This window comes from Mustela lutreola, chromosome 14 (genome assembly GCF_030435805.1).
Source record: "Mustela lutreola isolate mMusLut2 chromosome 14, mMusLut2.pri, whole genome shotgun sequence".
NCBI classification, from domain to species: Eukaryota; Metazoa; Chordata; class Mammalia; order Carnivora; family Mustelidae; genus Mustela; species Mustela lutreola.
In genome coordinates this window covers 8794307-8817664 of record NC_081303.1, presented here as the reverse complement: position 1 = coordinate 8817664, position 23358 = coordinate 8794307, and the positions used below count along the sequence as shown (strand labels likewise).

The 23358-nt window shown below is 41.8% G+C and overlaps 1 protein-coding gene across 14 annotated transcripts in view; it reads right to left on the bottom strand.

Annotated features, from left to right (window-relative positions):
• SDCCAG8 (SHH signaling and ciliogenesis regulator SDCCAG8) overlaps positions 1-23358 on the bottom strand; it is a 229343-nt gene that overhangs the window by 67585 nt on the left and 138400 nt on the right. For 9 of the 14 annotated variants that reach the window (XM_059146681.1, XM_059146682.1, XM_059146686.1 and 6 more), the window contains 3 exons: positions 16140-16267; positions 13970-14078; positions 4751-4882 (listed from right to left, as the gene is read on the bottom strand). In XM_059146681.1, the coding sequence (XP_059002664.1) occupies positions 4751-4882; positions 13970-14078; positions 16140-16267 (369 nt within the window). Of the gene's footprint in view, positions 1-4750; positions 4883-7601; positions 10089-13969; positions 14079-16139; positions 16268-23358 lie in introns of those variants that run through there. The other 5 variants (XM_059146693.1, XM_059146692.1, XM_059146695.1 and 2 more) reach the window with 2 other exon arrangements.

Below are 23358 nucleotides of genomic sequence, written 5' to 3'. Positions count from 1 at the left end.
TGTAATTTAAGCCATATATTACCACAACAAGAAAACAAACTATGTGAGACCATGTAACTGACAAAGCAACACAGAATGCTGGGGCCGGTGACCCAATACTTGACCCCACGACAGCACGTGAGGGCACTGAGGCTTGTTCCCTCTGCAAACACTGCGGAGTTCTCACATGGTTCTATTTTCGAAGACAAAATGTATGAATCCATATCTGTCTCAAAACATTACTAGAGGGGCACCTGCTGGCTCAGTGGGTTAAGCCTCTGCCTTCAGCTCAGGTCATGATCCCAGAGTCCTGGGATCAAGCCCCGCATTGGGCTCTCTGCTCAGCAGGGAGCCTGCTTCCCCCTCTCTCTCTTTCTGTGTGCTGCTCTATTTGTGATCTCTCTCTGTGTGTCAGATAAATAAATGAAGTATTTAAAAAAAATTAATAGAAAACATGTCATTGCTATCTTGAACAGGAATCCCCGGGACTGCCTTGGTGGACACCAGGGATTCTAAATCACCAGCTGGAAAATGGACCTTTCCTGACTCCACAGTTTAATGATCTGGACAATTACAATATAATATATTCACATCTACCCCTCCTGATACATTCCCCCACCCCTGGTTGCTTGGTCTTCCTCTCCGGCTTGCTAATGCTTCCCACTTTCCTTGGCTGCCGAATCTCATGAAAAAATACTTTAAATTTGTTACGTCAGTTTTTCTATTCATACAACTTTTCAATCTACCCTAATATAGTTGTTGTACTCTTCTACTAACAATATTTTTGTTACCATAACCAGTGCTGTCTATGTCACTAAGTCCAGTGGACACTTTCGATCTCTTAATCACTCAGTAGCATCTGGTTGGTCCCTCCTCTTTCTGAAGCACATACAACAACAAGCTCTTCTGGTTTCCATTTATTTCCCAGGTTACTTGTCTTAATGTCTGTTGCCAACCTCTACCTTATCTTTAAAAGGCTTGATGTCCTTGGGGTACCTGCTTGGCATAGACGGTCAGGTGTCCAACTCTTGGTCTTGGCTCAGGTTACGATCTCAGGGTTGTGAGATCAAACCCTGTGTCGGGCTCCAAGCTGAGCATGGAGTCTGCTTCAGACTCCCTCTCTCTCCCTTTGCTGCCCACATACTCTATCTCTCTCTCAAATAAATATTTTCAAAAATGTTGATGTTCTTTAAATGTTGAAGCTCTTTTCCCTTCTTACTGTGCTTTTCCTCTAAGTGATCTACCTTACTTACTCACAAGGTTTCAAATATCCTCCTTAGGCCCCTGGAGATTTCTATCTCCAGCCCAGACCTGTCTCCCGAGCAGTGTCCCTATGTGTCCCCCCTCCCAACCCCCAGCTCCTGGCTTATTTGACATTTCCATTTGGTAAGAAGCATTGGCATGTTAAATTCAATGGGGCGGAGCTGAATGCTTGGTCTCATCCCAAGCCCAAGACATTTCACCCACAAACCTGCTCCTTTGTGGACCCTCTAGCTAAGTGGTATCACTCTGTCCCCATTTCTTGAGTCAGAAACATGGATTTTATCCTTGACATGCCCCCCTACCCAAGGAAGCCAATCAATTACTAAGTCCTACTGATTTTGCCTCCTACATATCTCCCCAATCTGTTTACTATCATCGTTACCATCACGTCAAGTCCAAGCCGTCACCAGCCCTTGACTAACTCCTCCAGGAGCTCCCAGCGGAGCTGGTGCCAACACCGTGGCTCTGCTCTAATGCATGACCTGCTCTGGAACTGGAATGCTACTTTATTAAAAGATTTATTTATTTATTTGAGTGAGAGAGAGAGAGAGAACACAAGCGAGCTTGTGCAGGAGGGGTAAAGGGAGAAGGAGAAAGAATCTCTAGCAGGTGCTGTGCTGAGCGTGGAGCCTGACACGGGGCTTGATCCCACGACCATGAGATGATCATGAGATGACGACCTGAGCCGAAACCAAGAGTCAGAAGCCTAACCCGCTGTGCCACCCAGGCGCCCCTGCAATGCTATTTTCAAAATGCAAATTTGATCTCTCATTCTTCAAAAAATTATTAAGTTACTTCTTCCCTTTATAAAAGATTAAAGTAAAAGGTCTGTAATAAAAACTTTAAGGCGCTGCCTTTAGGTCTCGCCCTCACCTCCCTCTCCAGCCTCAGCATGTGCGATTCTTTCCCCTATTCTTTATGTTTTTCTCCTTCCTCAAAAGTCCTACCGCAGGATCTTCAATTTTACAGTCGTCTTTTCTCTAGAACAGGCCCTGGCAGACTCATATAGGAGTAGGCCAGACAGTAAATATTTCAGGTTTCAGGGGCCAACAGGTCACAGCCTCTGACTCAAGCACAAGAGAAGCCACAGACAGTCTGTGGACAATGAGCACAACTGCCTTCCTGAGCCACGCGGTGCGGGCTGAGGGCTGGGGCACGTCCTCCAGCTCCGGCTCTAGAAGGCTGCCCATGCCTGTCCTGACGCTTACAGATTCATCTCAACCATCACTTCTGCCACCGAAACTTTTCCTGAGCAGGTAAGTCCCCCTATTAAAGGTGCTTTTACCACAAAGTATATGTCTCTTTCATAGAACCAATTGTTGCTGTAATTAACTAGAAATTTAAGAAATTATTTCCTCTGTATTCATCTTCCCTATTAGGCTGTAAATTTCATGACAACGGGGCGGGGGGTGGGGGGGGGGACTGTATTTACTTTGTTATTTTATTCCCAGCATGTGGTGGAGAACACGGCACAAGGTAGCAATTGCAAGTATCTGCTGAATGAATGAATGATTAATTTGCTGCTTGGCCTTTAGTCAGCAACTTAGCTTTCTGAGCCTCAGTCATCCATCTGGAAATGGATGATAGTAACAGCTACTTTCCCATTTGTTTCAAGGTAAGACAACACGGCTGAGTACAGTTTATGAACTCTAATACAAATTTAAGAAAAAAAAAATTAGCGAAATGCCCTGGTTGCCCAATATGCAATAAACTGCAGCCCAAACCAGGCCAAATTCTCTGGCTTGTTTTGTTGGCCCTCTAGTCATGAATGGTTTTGTTTTCAAAAGACAGTAAAATTAAAAAAAAGAAAACAAAGAAGCCCTAGTGACAGAAACCACATGTGGCCCACAAAACCCAAAATATTTTAGTCTGACCTAGAACAGTGTCCAAGTACATATTTTAAAAAAAAAAAAAAGATTTTATGTATTTGACAGACAGAGATCACAAGTAGGCAGAGACACAGGCAGAGAGGGGGCAGGGGAGGCAGGTTCTCCGCTGAGCAAAGAGCCTGATGCAGAGCTTGACCCAGGACCCGGGAATCATGACCTGAGCCCAAGGCAGAGGTTTTAACCTACTGAGCCACCCAGGCGCCCCTCTAAGTAAATATTTTAACAAGTAAATAAATGAATGATTAATACCTCCCAAATCCACCCACACTTTAGTATTTTGGTGACTGAAAAGCAGTGCCATTTTCCAACTGCCTTTCTTCCCTTCCTTTCCCTTTGAGCAAGTGATCAAAGTTATAAGGTATTTATCCCCTCCCCAAGGAATCTATGTTGACTTTAAATACATTTTTTAAAAAAAGGAGTCTATAAAAATTTTCATTTTCCTCTCAATTATGTCAACAATTGCTTTTGAAACAGAGAAGCTGCAGCGTGTCTGGGGAACAGATAGGAACAGGGGGCTGGAGATCCAGAAAACCCCTTCAAGCTCGCCCATGGTGCTATGCACGTGATCACCATGTGGAGTCCAAACCTACAGCAATCCATTCACCGTATGGTGTAAATACTGATGTTTCTTTTTCCATGGGGAATCCATCATTATATAGAAATTTTAAGTGGCAAATTTATAGGAAATGACAAGGGGTTGGGTTTATTACAAAGAACTGCACTGAAAAGGAAAGGAATTTGGAGTCAAAGCATCAAGATTCAAGTTTGAACTCTACCGCCTCCTTAACCCGTCCCTTTGAGCAAATCCATTAGTCTCTCTGAGCTTGCGTCTCCTCGTCTGGAAAAAGACAGCGAATATCATTGGTGCCATTTAGTAGGTGACTAGTAGAAGCCAGGTGCTTAACACACATTTGACCTTGTGTCAAACTGCAAAGTGGCCATTATTAGTCCCAGCACATAGATGAAGAAACTGATGCTCAGGGAGGTCACATGACTTGCTCCGAGAGAGAATCAAAAGGTTTCGGAGTCAAATTCTGTCTCAAGCAACACCATCAGTGCATATCTGATAAAGATATTAACCTTTGGGTGCCTGGGTGGCTCAGTCGGTTAAGCATTTGACTCTTGGTTTCGGTCAGGTCATGATCTCATGGGTCATGGAATCCAGTCCCACATCAGGCTCTGCGCTCAGCAGGGAGTCCCCTTAGGGATTCTCTCTCCCTGCCCTCATTCAAGCATGCACTCCCTCTCTCTCAAGTAAATGAATAAATATATTTTTTTAAAAAGATATTTAATCTTCTTAGGCCTTTTTTATGTTTTATCTTACAAAAAACACATTAAAACTAATTTCTATGAAAGTCCTCCATATTACATTATCGACTTACACCTTAAAGGTAGATGGTTTTCCTACAACGCTCTCTAGAGAATAGTAAAGAGGGATATGTGTATTAGAAGAAGTGACGAAAGCACAAAACTCAAGGCTCAAGAGTATCAGATTTTGAGCATATCCCTCACGTGCCACTGTGGCCATGAATTCCATTACCGCGCATCAGTTCCATTCTGCTTTTGAACCAAACACCGCCAGTATACGGCATGTCAGTTGATTACTAAAGCTGAATTACCTTTCCTTCATTATCTCATGCAGTCTCCCGTGTTGGACACACTGTTCCTCCAGCTCATCGTTTCTCCTCTGTAACTTTTCCAGTTTGTTGTATGTATACATTTTCTCTTGATTGAGCTGAGTGATTTCAGACCTAGAGCAGTGAAAACACAGAAGTGACAGACATTAAAGGTTCTTATCACCAGAGCACACTTTTACTATATAAACTTAGCATTATCTTTAACCCCATACTTAAAAATAACAGTGTAAATAAAAGTTATGTTATGTAAATTGAAATATTTCAGACATTGCACAATGTCTAGTGGAGGGATATAAGCATTGTAGGGCCTCACGAGGTAGACAGAGTCTACACAGAGAAAGGAAGAGTGACTTACTGAAAGAGATGACTTTTTCCAGGAACGACACAAAAATAATAAGGATTCATACTCATACCCCAAATTTACTGAGTGCCTATTACAGGCCAGCCACCACGCTGTGAAAGGAGCAACCCCAGGCCTAATCTCTATGATAGAGCGTTGTTTCTTTTAATTAACATAGCTAATGTAATGGCACATGATTTAAATCATATGGTTCCAAAAGGCATAATGAAAAATGGCATTCCTCTACCCGCCCTCCCACCCCACCTCCAGCTTGTCACGTGAATTACTACTATTCCGGTGTGTAGTTAAAGCAATAGGCATATGTACGTCATGTGACTACCTAAATATTGGTCCTTGCTGGCTCAGTAGCTCATCACGATCACATGCGCGCTGGTGTGATGAGGCCTTGGGTGTGGAGTGAAGGAACGTCAAGCCATCTTTTCCGGTGGGAGATTTCTAATATCCACATCTGTCATTCTTCCCTCTGTGGCCATTCTGCTTCTCAAGAGAAGAATTCTCCAGCTGCCTGCTCGCTGGGTCTGACCCTAACCCCCAGTGGTTAAGGAGCCAGTGGGAAATAGGTGGGGATCTCATCTTCCAGAACGCAGACTTCCTATTACTTTCCCTCTGCTACGCTCAGTGCCCCTATTCTAATCAGAGCCTGCTCGTTCGGTGTCTTCAGAGAGGAGGTCCCTGATCTGCTGGGAGGAAGAGGGACGGCCACTGGCTGTGTGGGGCAGGGGGCGGAACCAGCAACTGTGCTTTCAGTCCTGTGCTCCACCACTTCTGTCTTCCACGTTCTGGCATCCCAAGAGCAGATGAGCTTGCTTCCCATGCGAACGCCCCCTCTGGGGACACATACGGTTCACTTTCCCCCACTTTGCCACCACGGGTACTACTTACCCAATCTTCTTCCTGCCTTCACACATTGCATGTGGGATCACAGGGATGGCTTGTGTCCCTCAGGAAATATGCCACCTCTCCAGAATCTTGGAGGATCACCTCAAGTCTCGAGATCTGCAGATCAGAAACCTGAGGAAAGCCCTATCGTCATCCTCGCTTTTCGCTCAGCGTGGATCCTGCGGCCGTCATCTCCTCATGCGCCACTGCCCCACAGGCACCCAAAGTTTAAAGCTCTTGCATAAGAAAATGCGAGCAGTTAAGGACCAGTTTGTCTCTTGAAGGTTAAGTAGGACCCCTGATGCAGAATTCTGTCCCTCCAAAGAAAGGATTTCTCCGTGAGGTGGGAGTGTCTTTTCTTCCCGGTCAAGGAGACACGTGGATTTGCTTGGGGAGCTCATCCCCGGGGGCCAACTGGCGTCACTGTACGAAGCGATTTCTGGCTTTCCCTTCTCCTCATCCCTCATTTTGTTTTCATCCTGGTTCCAGTGTCACCTCAAAGGAAACTTGCCCTGATTAATACTTTGCAGTTCTCAATATGTCAGCGCATTTTTTGGAAAGTATCCCCAGCTTTTCTGCATATATTAGCTTATAATTTATTCCTCTGAACTGTGGCTCGATGCCTCATCTTTCTTACTAGATTATCCATGAGGGCAGGGATTATCTCGTTCAAGCTCACATCAAGCACTCAGTCTACATTTGCTTCTCCTAATAAGAATTCACTTATATTTGAAATAGTCTAAATCAGTTAATAATGATTTATGTTTCTCTTTTCAAAATCACATATAATATCCAAGAACTTAAGGCAGTTATAAAAAATTGTTAATTGAGTGTTCTTCTAAGAATAGTATCTCCTATCACAACATGCAAAAAAATATTCCAAAAAGACAACAAAATAACCTTAAACCAGATTAGGAAAACATGCAGAAAAGTATTTATCTGTTCTGAGGTACTTCCCCAGGAAAAAAAAAAAAGTCGCTTTTTAAAAGAGCATTCATAGGGGAAACAGATTTTTATAATATAAAAATGTGAAACCTTTGCACATAAAAAGTTGTAACGTTCACAGTAGCATTCTTTCTAGAAGCAACCTTGCTCTGCAACCTGATATCTGGAAACTGAATCCAGAAATGTGTCAACAGGAGATTGGCTGCATTACTTACACAAAGGGATATCAAGAGGCTATTCTGACAGTGAGGGCTATTTGGTGGTGGTGGTAATTACTGATAAAATATGATATATTGGTAAGAAAGGAAAATATTTGAAAATCAGCATATATAAAGTGATACCATTTTATAATTTAAAAAATACTCTTTCCTCTTCCCCTTTAAAAATACTTGGAGGTATATATTACATATTAATATGTATTATCTCGAGGTGTTAGAATTAGGAATTTTTAAAAACTATATTTTCCTTTTCCATATTTTCTGAATTTTTACAATGGGCACATATCTAAGACAAAAAATAAAGTGACTTTAACTGAATCCACTGTGGTCATCATGTCACAATACATGCAAATCACACCATCATGCTGTACTTAATAAACTCAGACGGTGATGTATGTCAATAACTTCTCAATACACCTGGAAAAAAATTTTTGAAAGTCGTTTTGATCTTGAAAAACCTTCATGAAAAACAAAAGGCAATGGGAACACAATTTTCAAAATTAAAAAAAGAACTGGGAACACAGAAAAAAATGAGACACATGAAGATGAGAAGCATCATTTAATAAAGTGTTATCCCAGTCTCCATCAAAATTCCAATGAATTTCACGAGGAATATGAAAAATATTCAGAGAGGAAGAAATAGAAAAGGTCAATCAACCTTTATAAAATTCTCAATTTCTACTATTGTTCAAAATGTGCATAACAAAGCCAGATTCCAGTTGAATATTTGTTCAGTGCATGCGTGCCTACTCGGTCAGACAGTGGAATCCATCCTTTATATTAATGATCGCAATTAATTCTTCAAGGTTAGTGTTTATTTCCTTTTCACTGTGAGGCAAATAGGTTTAATGACTTGCCTGAGGTCACCCAAAGGGTGATTAGCCCAGTCCAGATACAAACACTGGCCTGCTCAGCTCTAAAGGGGTTGTTCCAACCACTGTGCTATACTGCCTCTCACGTTTTCTTTCTAAATCTCACCTCTTTGTGTCACATACTGCATGGGTACATGTAAACCGAGAATCTAGTGTCGTACTTGAGCAAAATCATCCACATCAATAGCCTTGAAAGGGCTCATTATTATTGAAACAGAAAAAAGACCGGTCAGAGTCTCTGGACCCGCAACCCCCTTTTAGGCATCTCAGCTAAGGGAATTATCAAAAATTAAGAGTAATGGACAAAATTATTATTGTATTATTCATAAATATTGTATTATTCAATACAATTATTATTGTATGGAAAAACTGGGAATATCTTAAATGTCTAATGAATTATTATGCATACAAATGATTCAATTAAAATGGTTTCCAGAGTAGTGAATGTAGATAAAGATTCACCAGATAACAATAAGTGGAAAGCAGGATACAGGCTTTATATGCAGTGGAGCTCACCCATCAGGTGCATGTACGTGTACATACATATGTCCACACTTACATCCGCACGCAAACTCAGTGCAAGGAGATGCCTCACAGACAAAGAATATTTCGCTAGGTGGTAATGTCATAGGAAATTTTTTTCGTAATTTTTCTTTGTAAGTTATAGCCAAATGCCCTACAGTGGGGATGCCTTACATGACCACAAAAAGATAAATGTTGTCTTGTAAAGTGCACAGTATTATCAAGTATTTCATGGCTGATTTTTTTGTTTGTTTTGCATATTTTGGGGGTTTTATTTCCCTTTGTTTATAATGGTAATCTGCCTTCCAACTTGCAGCGTTGGATAAAAATTTGGCAAATGTCCATGGACATCATCATTTGTCTGTCTAGAGCCCGGCATATATTGAAAGAACTAGTAGCTTGCAAAGTTCAGAGAGTAAACTTCAGCACAAGCCTCTGTGTTGGTTCCAGATTACGTCTGTGGCATGATTATCCCAGTGTCATATAAAAGAATAATTGTCTCTAATCCATTTTTATAGAAAATGTAGGTAATTTCTGCTTCACAAAAGCATGAACTTTTCCCTGCATTTTTATATACCCATTACATTGTGTGATGGCACTTGCACCAAGTATAATATTTTACTACTACAATTAGGATTACAGAGATAATTGCTTTTTTTTTTTTAAAGGAAAAACCTAACCCTTTACTTTTCTATTCTTTTAGATTCTCACTTGATTTTTGGTGACAATTAGCAGAGGCCAATATGAGTCTCTCCTTGTAGAATATAATTTTTGTAGCATCCTAACCTAACATCATCCAAACATGCAGGGGGAAAAAAAATAGTTCAGCCGGGTGTGTGTTCTTTACTTCAATTAAACTCACACAGTTGGATACTCACTGTTGCCAAAACAGTAATATAATTTATACATTATAGTCCACACAGTAAAACTACACTAAAAGTCATTTAACAATATTTATAACACCATAAAATACAGTGTTAAAATATATGAACTGCAATATGTACCAAAATTATAAAATTTGTTTCTCATCATCAGTGATTAAAACCAGGATCATTGCTCTAGCCTCAATACCCACAACCCTGGTGACAGATTAGAATTCAAATCTTAATGATCAATTTACAATTAACAAGATAGAAGTGAACCAAATTAAACCAACCATTATATATAAGGAGACCCAACGGACTCCCATTGTTCCTCTGAATTACAAAACGCGAATCACAGATACACAAGGGGCAGTGTTAGACATCGATCCGCAAGCCTAGCAACCCAGAAAGTGACAGTGACAGGAAAAGAAAGAAGAGACGCAAACCACCCCGTAGTCCGGGGTTCTGTCCTCCCTTGCTGGCCTGTCTCTCCAATATCGGAGTGCGAGGGGCTGCAACCGGGCCCAGGCTTGATCGCCCCCCCTGCAGCAGGCGGAGGCTCATTCTTCCTGCACCCATCACTTCTCAGCTCTTCCCAGGCCGAGGTCTCAGCCCTGCAAACTGTACTGCAAACATTTTACTGCTGATTCATCCAAGCGCCTGTGGAGAAGGAACACTTCCCTCACTTTGATAAACAGGAATCACAGTTGCACCAAAGATATTTCAATAGCTCCACTTACAACCCTCAAAAACAACCCCAGGACTGTAATAAGCTCCCGGGGTCCCGGGGAATAAAGACGAAAGGGTAGGTAAAGTTTATGAGAGTGTCAACTACAATCAGCCAGCGTGCCTGCCTGGTGCCAATTAAAAGCAAAATGGAATTAATTGTCCCGTCTTGTGGTCAGAAACCAGCTCTAGCAAATGCACAGAATCGGCAGTTCATTTTTAGTTCGAAATTGGGCCGTGCCATTCATGAACCCAGGAGTTACAGATACTACCTAAGCCGTGTGGAATGCGCCGGGCAGAGAGTACCAGGCTGATCACTGGGGAGGGCTTGCAGACAACGGGAGCTCAAGGCGCTGTGGGAATACCACGCACATTACTTGGGGAGAAAACACGTATGACGGGCACACTCCGAGGGACCGTTTTTAAACCCTTGCACAGGGCAGCCTGAGGCTGGGGGAACGAGTCAGAGCTTTTGCACAGTGAGCCCAGACTGTCAGCCTTCCTAGGGACAGCACGGGCTCTGGTCAAATGGCCAGATCTGCAAGTGAAAGAATAAAGCTCATTATAAACGGTGTGAGCCATTCAGTTAGTCGGGGACTTATAAATAATGTAGAAGTCCTCGAGAAACGTCCTGAGTGAGGAAAGGGGAGCCGCAAAAATTGTTCCTGATTGTTGAGTAATACAAAATAAATACACTCACTTTGAAGAAAAATTTTACTGTAGTATTCTGAGGGAAAGCTGGCTCGAAATTACCATGAGGTTTCATTACTGTGGACACTGAACTCCCACAAGGATAACACTTCAGAAAACTCAAGAATCTCCAAGATTTTCCTCACCTCAAAGCACAGGAAAAAATCATTTACCCCCAAAGTTTAGTACAGGGTGTACAGAAGGCTTCTAGAGGGCTTCATAAATTTATACTCTGTATTTAAAAAGAAACATTCAGGGCCCTTCAAGTTATACAGGTGAATTCAAAGCAAAAGGTAATGTCAAAATCAAATGATACATTTTGTATGAAGTTTGAAAATATCATCCTTTTCGTAGAGGGAGCCAGAGGGAAAAGAGACTCCGTGGACAAGAAATTAAGAGTCAACAAACGACCAATCTTAAAATCAGTTTATCATATCTACCATGGTCTCGTGAGACACACAAAATGAGTATTTTATAAACTTCAGGGACTCTTAAAAGTTTTAACCATAATAAGTAACAATTCTTTGAGTGTTTACAAGGGCTAGGCCTGCCCTTATTTTGGATAAACTTGCAAAAATACAGTAGATATCTATTTCAATTCTTCAGATTTACAAAACAGGCCATCCCAGAGCAGGACTCCAAACACAACTGGATGCACAGTTCCCGATTCATTTACCTTTTAAAAGGTTTTCCTTGTGATATAGACTTTACCTCTGTCAGAATGGCATTCAGACCCCCCGTGGAAAAGACAATAATAGCTAGGTCAAAGTCAAATCCAAACTGGCCCGGTCTGAAAACGGTGCCATCTGCTGTGGTTCTACTCCTGTGTGTCAAGCCCCGTGCGAGGCTCCTTTCATTTGTGCGCATGCATATGTGTGTACCTGTGTATCTCTCGGTATTTCTCATCCCCACAACAATCCTGCAACATGGTTTTAGAAATGTCTTAGGGGCGCCTGGGTGGCTCAGTAAGCCACCTGACTCCTGGTTTCGGCTCAGGTCATGATCTCGGGGTTAGGCTCCGCACTGAGTGTGGAGCCTGCTTGAGATTCTCCCTCTCTCTCTGCCTCTCGTTCCCTCAACCTTCATGTTCTCTCTAAATAATAAATAAAAATAAATTTCAAAAATATACATATCTTAGGGATGGAGAAGCTGAGGTTTGGAGAGATTAGGCATGGTACCCAAGGTCATGCAGCCCGGTGGCAGAGTGAGATTTGAACCGAGTTCTTTCTGAATTCCAAAGTGGTTTTCACTGCACCCTGCCTGTCATCAACACAGGAACAGGTTGGGACCAGGTCAGGATACGAGGGATAAAACCATACTTGTTTCATTCACTTAGTAAGTACGTACCGCGTGCCAGGTACATATCAGACAGACAGACGCACGCCCAGTCAGCAAAGCATTGGTCAGGAACTGGGGGAATCTGAAGCAAGGGAAGGGGGCTCGGGGCTGAGGCTCAGTCTCACTAGATCAATTCAGGATAAATGGACAGATCTAGAGCAGAAGAAAGAGGACACAGGACACAGGGCATAGGCGGACCCAGGCTCCCAGGCTTACCCTCACACGGCGAGCATGCCTACTTCCCCATGGGGATTTAAAGAATATCTTTTCTTTTCCAGACTTACTCATCATAGCTGCTTCGGCCTGGATTTTCTTTGGTAATAGACATAAAATTCTTACTTCTTTCTCTTCTTACAAGAAAGATCATAGGCCTTGGAACTAGAAATATCTATAGTAGAACTCTAGCTCTCCCACTTCCCAGCCATTTAAACACTGTGAGTATTGGTTCCCTCACATGTAAAAGAAGGTAATAATTCCTGTCTCAAGTTGTAAGAATTAAATAATATATATTGAGCAGATAGTATACCTCCTTCTCCTTTACAAGCTGCCATTTCTGGAATTATGTCTCCTTAGAGAGTAAGATAATAGTCAATCACAAAGCGATCTTAAGATGACACTCTTTAAAGTACCAGATCAATGCAGTTTTTTCTTAAATTGTAATGATTTTTTTTTTTTTTTGCTTGTTTGTTTCTAATGAATTACTTAGATTTGAGCTTATGTGAAGCAAATCTACTATTTCTAGTTAGCAGCAACTACTGGTGATATATTATGAAGGTCTGTCCTATGACAAAATCATTTGGGTTTCCTTATCAATCTTCTTGAAGATATCTGGTATTTTGGCACCCTGAGATCTTCTCTACTCAAATAAGATCTTTAATTAGTATTTGTTAAGAAGGGGCACATGTCAGAGCACATTCTGGAAGCTTTATAGGAACCTCTGCCTTCTGGTGAGCAAAAAGAACTGGATTCATCATCCCAGTGATTCCCCAAAGGATTCAGGGATGGGGAGTCCAACAGCTAAGCCATTGATGCAGGAACCCAAGGCAGAGCTCAGGGTGACTGGATATGCTCTGATTCTCTAGGAAATTCTTTCTGAATGGGATACCTGAGGCAGAAGTTTGTTTGCTGAGCCCTACTGCTTGCTCTGTGTAGATCAAAGTGAACTTCCGAAAAATACAGAAGAGATCTATAGGTTAGTTTTCCATTGGGTTGTATTTTAATGGGACATCTGATATCTGGTTTGTTTACGTGAGTGACACCTTTTATAGTTCAATTTGAAGTGATTCTGTCCAATACCATTCATTTACAAGAGGAAATCACAGTTGAAGCAGGTCAAGTAAATTTGTCTGAGATTACACAGTTACTCTCAGAGCTGAGATGAGAACTCAGGCTTTTTATCATTTAGAATATAAAATCACTCATTCATGGAAATAACCTGATTAGGAAATGTGCAGAAAGTAATTCACAAAGATCCCAATCGATGTATTTTAAAAAAGAGCAGTGTACCTACAAAACGAATGACAGTTGTTCTAATAAAACGAATCAATTTTAGGAGAATGAGAGGATGGTCTGGTTTTACTTCCTGTCTATACGGACACTTTAGAAATGTGTGTATGAACAAATTGTCCATTCAGAGGAAATATTTTCACAGGAAATACATCAACACATATCTAATGTCGATACCAGCCTCAAACAGTGGAAATGCTGGTTTTTTTTTTAAGAAAAAAGTGACAGTATTCACACAAACAGTGCTCAGTATTGTATAAGTATTGTATAATATTACCCACCTGCTTTTTGTAGAGATTTGCTCCAGTTTCTTGGCTAATGTACAGCACTCTTCCTTTAACTTTATCAAAAATGTATTCTGGGAGGTCAGCAATGAATACTGTTCATTTTCTAGAAATAACAATAAAGCCCCCACCAATGTAAGATGTTTATGGTTGTAACTCTGGAAGGCTTCCTATGTAGACCAGTCAAAGTGCTAAGACCACTACCTATTTCCTATAAGCCACTAGGTCAATTTCAGTGTCCTCAAAGTCAAGGACGACTCACCTGGCAAGACACTAAATTTGGGAGGCATTAATTTTTCTAATAATTACACCCCGGAAACAGTTTGAATCATACCAGCTTGGGGGAACGTTTCAACGTGTCGATAAAGTGTCAGATTATGTCAAGTGGAGCCGTGGATGCTTATGTCTTTGTAATATGCACGATATTGTATTTTTATTTTGACAATTTCACTATAAACAGTGTCAAGAATGATCACAACTAGATAATTCGCAACTTTAAAATAACAGAGGAACTCTCTTCTATACTGTAATTCCTGCTTTATGTCTCGTATTTGCCCACATATATCTCACTATCCCCACCTCTTGTATATGCTTCTTTCATTATGAAGGAAAAATAACAAAATTTTCCCTAGAAGTTGGATTTCATTGTCAACAGTACGAGTATCACTGAAGATCTGGTCAGGGAATTGAAGAGAGCGTGGGATTTTTGTGCAAAATAAAAGGAGTGTTCTTAAGGTGGTCTTAGCCGTTAAATTCTCTCACGCAGCACTTAGAGATTCTGCCCAAGACTCCTTGATCACTAGAATCCTGCAAGCAGGAGGGGCAAACACTAATTTTTCCTGGAATTTCCTCCTCTTACTTTTAGTGGAAAAACACCTCCTGAGTCTGGGAAAATGCAGGAGGGTATCATGTGGGTCAGTATGACATTTGCCTCTTTATGAGCAAACGGATGACTTAACGGAGGTTATGTTACCATTTCTCACCTATAGGATGAGCACTCGCTTTTTTACCCTGTCATCAAATACAGCGTACACGAGATCATGTGAAAATTATCTTTATGTGTCAGGCTTTCTTTCTGATTTCAGCCACTGACTGGCAAAAAGCATAGAGCCTACAAAGCAAAATAAATCAAGGCACTAGAAATTAAGCAACACTTTTCTGGAAGAGGCAGGATCAATTAAACTTTTGTTTTAATAGGACAATCAGCTCAGAGTATGCGGTGTGGAATTATAATGACTGACGCAGTCTTGTTTTGACTCACACTGTCTGTGAACACACAACTCGAAAGTGAAAGGAGCTACAGAACACTCCAGCTGAACGCATCAAACTGCCTGCTTCGAACAAAAGTGCATTTTACTTTCAAATGAAAGGTGAAGAGTTACTGGCCAACTCCGTCTGCGAAACAGCACCGATGTGATGAAAGATGGCGATTTTTAGCCAAGCTGCCAGCTGTGGTCAATGCCTTGTATTAGTGAATTTTCACAGCAGTTTGAGAACTTGAAGAATGCAAAGGATTAAACATCACTCTAGATTGGGCTGGGGGAGGTGGGGAAATCATACAAATGCTAAAAATGTTCGAAGCTGCAAAGATTAAATAAAGGAACATATCAATTTGGAGCCACTGAATTACATCCAGCTGCGACAGTGAATTAAGAACCGATTAATGGCTAAAGCTTTTCTCCAGTTTGGATGCTGAAGCAAACTCATTAGGCTTTTAGAGGAGCTATAATGTGTGTACTGTGGGAACTGTTCAATGCTATTCAGGAGACTCTAACTGTAAGCTCAGAGCATTTCCCGCAGAGCTTCTGATGCTATTTTTTTATATAACATGTGTGCCTGAAAACCCAGCCAAAAACAAGCCCTTTGTTTTTCTACTTTGTTGTGGTCTCTCTCAGCTTTACGTTTCTTGAACACAGGTAAATAAACTCATAATCCAGATGGTGCAACAGATGTGAGAGCAGCACTCTGAAATCAACAGACAGTGGGCAATACTTTCCATTTTCTCTTTTAAACGCTAACTAATATGTAATTCGGAATCTCCGGTGTAGTTAGCATCTGCTCCCTTCGGCCAGCCAAAGGTTACAGGTGTTCCTGATGTCATTTCACAGTAAGGCGTGGGCCTGGCTTGTGAGCCAGTGCCCAGGCTCTAATCTCTCCTACCACCTACCAGTTCTGTCGTGCTGGGCCTCCATTTGCTGTATCTTCTGTGTCAGCTCCTGCTCTCTTTGCTGGGCCTGAAGGGCTTGGGCCTTTGCTTCGTTGCTGAAGCTCTGCTGAATGCTATCTTTTTCCAGTCTACAAAGCAGAGAGGAGACAGACAGAAATGTCATCTACACACACACCGAGCCTCACCATTTCCCCTACAGACCACGGAGAGCTGAACGCAGTAAACTGTGAAGCAGAAGATAACAATCTTTGTCAGACCCCCTGTTCCCCTACCCTTCCACCGTCCCAGCTCCCTCTCCCCTCCCCCCAACCCCCCATCCCCCTCAACCCTGGCCCCCTGGGGGAGGAGAGCCAAAGGGCCTTTCATGCTGTGTTTAATACATGCCATAAATCGAAACAGATTCCAGGATACAACTTCCAAAAATCAAGAAATCGTGATATCCAAATACTAGTATTTCGTAACCTGAAAACACAAACTTCCTTTTCAGTAAGACTGTCAACATTCTGGGCCACCATCCCGTGTTTTAACTTTTGAACGGTCCATACTTCCTACAGATCTTGCAGTCCTACGAACGGCACGGTTCAATACACCACAACTTAAATTTTTGAAACTCAGCTTTGTAGACCACCTCTGCTTTTCCTCCCCAACTTAAAACGGAATCTCAGATAGAGTCTAGGGAATCCTATCCAGGAGCAGGGAAATGGTTCTGCATTTTTTGTTAAACGTTTTCACATATTAGGCCACGTAATGGGAACAGAAATATGACCACGAGAACAAGTAACTTCCCCCAGCACTTCCTAATGAAGACCCCTTTTGGTTCACATTGAAGCAAGTTTGCAGGATGAGAATATTCCATAGTCCAAGACAATGTCCTACCCGTGGTGATGGGATTACTGACCCAGTGAGATGGGTTATTCCGCTTCTAGTGTTTCCTAAAGACAGAAACTGTCTGAACAATTAGAAGACAGGACCACACCTCTGACAGCGACACTGACCCCCCACACACACACATTAGGTTGGTTCCTTATACTCTAAACACAGGTAAGTGAAATGAGGTCCTTTAATTAACTGACTTAGTTATTTCTAACTCCTATCTCCTTGTGGGCATTTCTCATCCGTGCTGTTTTAGTTTACTAATTGAGATATTTACTGCCTTGCCTTTGCCAAACTAAAAATAAACAATTCCATAAAGCTATCACTAGTCGTCTACATACCGCTGTGGAGCTTCGATTCATTGGCTTCTAATTATAAAGCAACATAAGGAAAGTCTGTATTGAAACTGGTCAACGCATGCGGTAATGTTGTAGTATAAAAGTTCAGGAGGAATCTATACCCATACCTCACTCAACCGGAACATCAGGAGTCCACGCTAAATGTGAAATAAGGTCCCTTCTGGTGCATCTGATAACAGCCCCCCTTGGACCTGCTCCAAGGTCTTCCCTCACACTCAGTTCCAAACCGGTATATTGCAACAAACAGATACACTAGGCCACTTTTTGCCTTCCCAGTCACACCATGCGTCTTCTGCCCATGGACCACTGCATATGTCTCTCTGTTTTCCTGGGATGGCTTCCCCCCTGCGTCCTGTTCCTCCCCTGCATCCCTTGCCCACCCCGTCCCTCGGCTCAGTGAACACTACTCCTTTAAGGTCTGCTCAAAATTCTCCCCTCTCCGTCCATTCTCTTCGAAATTAAGTATTCCTTCCTCGGTGACCGTAATATATGTTGTAAATGAATACGTCCCACTACGATGGCGTTAGTCACACTTGACTTACTGCTTCTTGTCATCTCTGTCTCTCTAAATCCGGAGCCCAGCTCAGGACTGGCACACCAGCAGCGGGCAGTGAAGGCTTAATGAATGAATAGATGTTCTTAGACCCTTGCCCTGGGGGAAGGGAAGATGCTGTCTTTACCGAGGCTGGGGAATCTGCTCAAGGCTGGAATGAGGAGGCAAAAACTTTTCAGACATGTCAAAGAGCAGAGTGCCTGGAAGAGAGTGGTTCTAGTGGCTTCGCCAGCTAGAGACCCTGCTGTGCAAGGAATCAGCCTAAAAAGAGCACTGTGGACTCTTCCACTGAGGGACCACCCCGAGGTCAGACCCCTGGTTACAGGCAGGGAGATGTGAGGCTCTGAGACCACTAATAACCAGGTAGCTGGACAGTGCACTGCTCAAAACCAGCATCCACTGGAGAGTGAAAAGGAGCGCTACTGATAATCACGCCAGGACAAGAGCCTTTGCAAACCAGGGCTATGGTTCTCTTACATAAAGGGGTTGCCAGTCTCAACGTCAATTTTTAGCATGCGAAGTTGCCTCATAACTGATATTCTAAATTGACTATGGAAAAAAATAACCATCGTTATCATAGTTTTCCTTATAAAATAAGACAATTTAAAAGAATGCATACTGAGAAGGCTAGGTGATCCACCATGATCCTGGGGTCCTGGGATGGAGCCCTACCTTGGGCTCCCTGCTCACCAGGAAGCCTGCTTCTCCCTCTCCCTCTGTTCCCCACCCCCCGACCCAACTTGTATACAAGCTCTCTCTCAAATACCTAAATAAAATCTAAAAAAACACCCCAATACTATACCAACGAATGTTGTATCATACACCAAGTTTTGTTTCTTGAGTGCTTCTCCAATTTTTATTCTATTTAAGAAACATGTTGTTTTGTAATTTTTAATTGAGGTATAATTGACATCTATTAGTTTCAGGTGTACAACACAATGGCTCGATATCTGTACAAGTATGAATGATCACCAGTAGTCTAGTTAACATTGTTTTCACTGCACAAAGACACGGCATAGCTTGACTTTCCTCTTCCCTCCCTCTAGCCCCCTTTCCTTCTGTGGCGCCTTCTCCCCTCGCAGGTTCCTTCTGACATAGTAGGCTTTTTATAAAACCTTAGAATGTTAGGGTGCCTGGGTGGCTCAGTGGGTTAAGCCGCTGCCTTCGGCTCGGGTCATGATCTCGGGGTCCTGGGATCGAGTCCCGCATCGGGCTCTCTGCTCGGCAGGGAGCCTGCTTCCTCCTCTCTCTCTCTCTGCCTGCCTCTCTGCCTACTTGTGATCTCCGTCTGTCAAATAAATAAATAAAATCTTTAAAAAAAAAAAAAAAAAAAAAAAAAAAAAAAAAAAAAAAAAACCTTAGAATGTTAGAACTGAAAGGGAATCTCAGATCTGTTTAATCAAATCCTCTCACATTACAGCTGAGAGAAGCCACAGGCTCGAAGGTTACATTGTAAGTGATGTGAAGGCAGAGGAGGGATTTGAAATATTCTGATTTAGGGAAACCTATTTTATGGCGCTCTAGAGGCAATGCAATGGTGGATCGAAAGAATTCATAAAAACCACTTATGTATCCAAGGGAGGGATTAGAGAAGAACCCAATTCAATTCGTTTAATATTTATCATAACTCTTATTATGTGAAAGGCACTCCGCTAGGCGCTGGGTCAAACAGATAAATATGGCAGAGCTCTTGTTCCCGACAGGGACTTCAAAATGGCTAAAACCGGAAGCAGACGGTGGAACACACCAAAAGAAATCTACAAGGGGGAAAGCTACCGAAGCAAAGAAAATGAGAGGCCAGTGCCAGCTGGGTAGGAGAGCGTCAGGAAGGGTGGCTGTACCAGTCTCCCCCACCTGGGTTTCTTTCAGCTCGCACTCAGAACACTGACGATCTCGCTTCATCAAACTTGTAGTTAGCCGTCTTTGATCAACTGGGATAAAAGCGATGGCAGTAAGGAACAATTTCTTGGTTGTGGTTAAAACAGGGCTGAAAGAGTTAGCCATAACAGCTAAAAGCTGGAAACAATCTAAATGCCCACTAACCGCTAACTGGTTAAACTGGTGGTATCGCCTTGTGGGGCTACTGGGACTTGTAGGAATAAAAAGGAACAGCTACTGTAAGTAGCACACACGGGTGAGCCTCAAAGGCAGGATGCTTCGTTAAAGAAGCCAGACCTGAAAACATATTGTATGATTTCATTCACATGACATTCTAGAAAAGTAAACACTAGAGCCGTAGGATCTAAGAACAGGGGGTGTGTGTGAGGGAACAAAGGGGCGTGAGGGACATTAGGGCTGACAGAAGTGTTCTGTGTCAGGATTATGATGGTTTCACCTCTGTATATATTTGTCCAAATATTTTTTCTTGCACACCTACAACTGGTGATATTTATTATATTTAAATTGACCTCCATAGAGCTGATTTTAAAAAGGAGCAAAGGCAGTAGAATAGGAACATCTACCGTCGTCTCCAAGTTACTCACCATCCCCAGTGGCCATATGTGGGCATGTCCACGTTTTCTTGATGACAGTCAATAGTTAAAGGAAGTACACAAGCACTGGACAGTCCTCAAACATGGACTAAGTACACAGAGAGGTATTGTCACTCCTTTTTTCCAATGACAGTTTTGGCTCATTATATTCTCTAAAAATGTCTGCAATGATATTTACCATCCCATTAAAGAAATGGACTGAAGAATTCACTCTATGTTTTTGATCCTCAAATTTTTGTATCATTTATTATTTTAAATCCTGCTATTTCTAAAATGTTCACGTCACAGCAAAAATGACTTATTAGATTTTTTAAAGGACATTCTAAATTTTATAGCAACATTGAAGGATTAAAAGTTTCTGATGATCTGGGGCACCTGGGTGGCTCAGTGGGTTAAGCCTCTGCCTTTGGCTCAGGTCATGATCTCAGGGTCCTGGGATGGAGCCCCGCATCGGGCTCTCTGCTCAGTGGGGAGCCTGCTTCCTCCTCTCTCTCTGCCTGCCTCTCTACCTACTTGTGATCTCTGTCTGTCAAATAAATAAATAAAATCTTTAAAAAAAAGTTTCTGATGATCCTAAAGTTCATCGATGAGTCTAGGACAGAAATGATGAAGGCTTCAAGTATAACATGAGCATGGGGCCTATAGCGGTGGTGATTTGAGGCACCAATCCCATATGCCATGATTCTAGTTACCTTTTCACTAGGGCTGCAGTTGGAGTATTAAACATACAACCCTTTTGGTGAAATGGTGTTTCCCTTCCAAAGTACAAAGAGCTCCGTGATAGTAGAATACTGGTATGACAAAATTATGAGGCATAACATGCTTACCAGCTGAGAGCCATTCTTGATGGTATTATGGAGAAAAGCAGCAGGAAGGTAGGGGTGTCATTGTGAGTTAAGACACATGATGTCCATGTGTCCCAACACTGGCGATATTCTCTTTGATCATTTGGTTAATGTCATTGCTGTGCTATTAACATGTTTAATAACTGATCCCCAGAGGGGGAAAACTGCTTATTTGCAGTGTTTACCAATTTTCAGTGTAAATGCTTCTATCACGGCCTGTTTCAAGTTACCAATGTAACATCAGAGAACAAGGAGTTAGGAAGAAATACACACAGTTGGCTTTCACAAGCCGGTGTGAGCCAATCCTGGCACAACACTGGTTAGGTGGCCTCTCCCAAGCTTCTCCACTATAAAGCTATTATTTCCCTCTTTGTAATTCAGAGGTAATTTGTTGGGAGATGCTAAGACCATGTAAATAATTACCCTATTCCTCATTAAATTCTCATCTATGAGTTTTATATCCAATGGTGACTCTTCTACTCTAACATTCTTTCTCACTTATTAGTTGACATTGTGCTGTAAGAACGGGCTTTCCTTTCTCTCCCATTATTAATTCATTGATATTAGCATGGAGTCATGGATTCTTTTTTTACTCAGCGGGCTATAATCTATTGTGGTCTTTTTTTTTTTTTTTGGTTCAACTCATCCTAGATTTGGCCAGTGCGAACCCCTTCAAGCTGTTTCCTATATCTCTATTATCCCTATGAACTTCTTGGCTTTCAACCCCCACCAAGATGTTTCAGGCTCCCAAGTCTTGGGATCAGCTTTTGTCCAAGGAACTCTTCTGCCTTTTAGTGGAGAATAGTATGTAGAAACCAAGATCTATCATCATGTGGTATACACTGCTACCAAGAAGTCTGCTCCTAGGTCACCTTAGTAGACAGGACCAGGATGGGAATATACATATAAATGTGTAAATATATAAGTATTTTTCCAATTAGTATATGTTTATATACATATACAATTAGTGTATGTATATGGCCATATACAATTAGTATATGTTTATACTAATAGTACATGTACATTCACACCAATCTCTCCAATTCTGATCCAACAACATAGGTAGAACCTAGTTCCCCTCTTTCCATCACTATAACTTTCCTCCTCAACAGTGAGAAACGTGGCTCCCATTGTCTTCAACATGTTTACTCTTTTGTTCAATCTTATACAATATACACAGAGAGTACTTTCAGAATTGCTGATCTACTACAGAAAGCATATCTACTGTTGGGGCGCCTGGGTGGCTCAGTGGGTTAAGCTGCTGCCTTCGGCTCAGGTCATGATCTCAGGGTCCTGGGATCGAGTCCCACGTCAGGCTCTCTGCTCAGCAGGGGGCCTGCTTCCCTTCCTCTCTCTCTGCCTGCCTCTCTGCCTACTTGTGATCTCTGTCAAATAAATAAATAAAATCTTAAAAAAAAGAAAAAAAGAAAGCATATCTACTGTGAACTAGAATTAAATATTTGCTTACAGTTTTGGTTGCTTTGTGTTTTTTTTTTTAATTTTTATTTTTATTTATTTATTCAGCTTTACACAAATGCATACACACCAGTTTCAGTTGATTTCCTCTGTTCTGGGAAAATTACATCTTGAGGAGCAATAGAATACAGTAGAAAACACATAGCTACAGTGTCGAAAAATGGCATTCACTTTCTTATTACCTGTGTGGCCATGGACAAGTAACTTTATTTAATCTTGGGGTTCTTCATTCAAATAGAGCAGAAAAAAATCCTACCTTAAAGGATTAATAATTTTAGTAAGTTATTATTTATTAATGCTTACCACGGGCTAAGCTCTTCACAGTTATCCTTTCATTTAATCCTCATACCAACCCTCTGAGGTAGATTCTCTTATTGTCCTTACTTTATAAATGAAGAAACCAAGGCCAAGAAAGGTAATGTTACTTGTTCAGAATCTCTTAGTTATTAAGGGGCAGAGCCAGGAAATCCAGGCCGACCTGACTCTCAAGTCCACAGCACAAATCCTTATGCTTCGATCTCCAGTTCATTAGGGGGCGCAGAGAAATGAGAGAAGCCTAAAAGGACAACAAGATCTTTGAAATAATTAGATTATCCCTAAGTGTGTGTCTTTTAATACCTA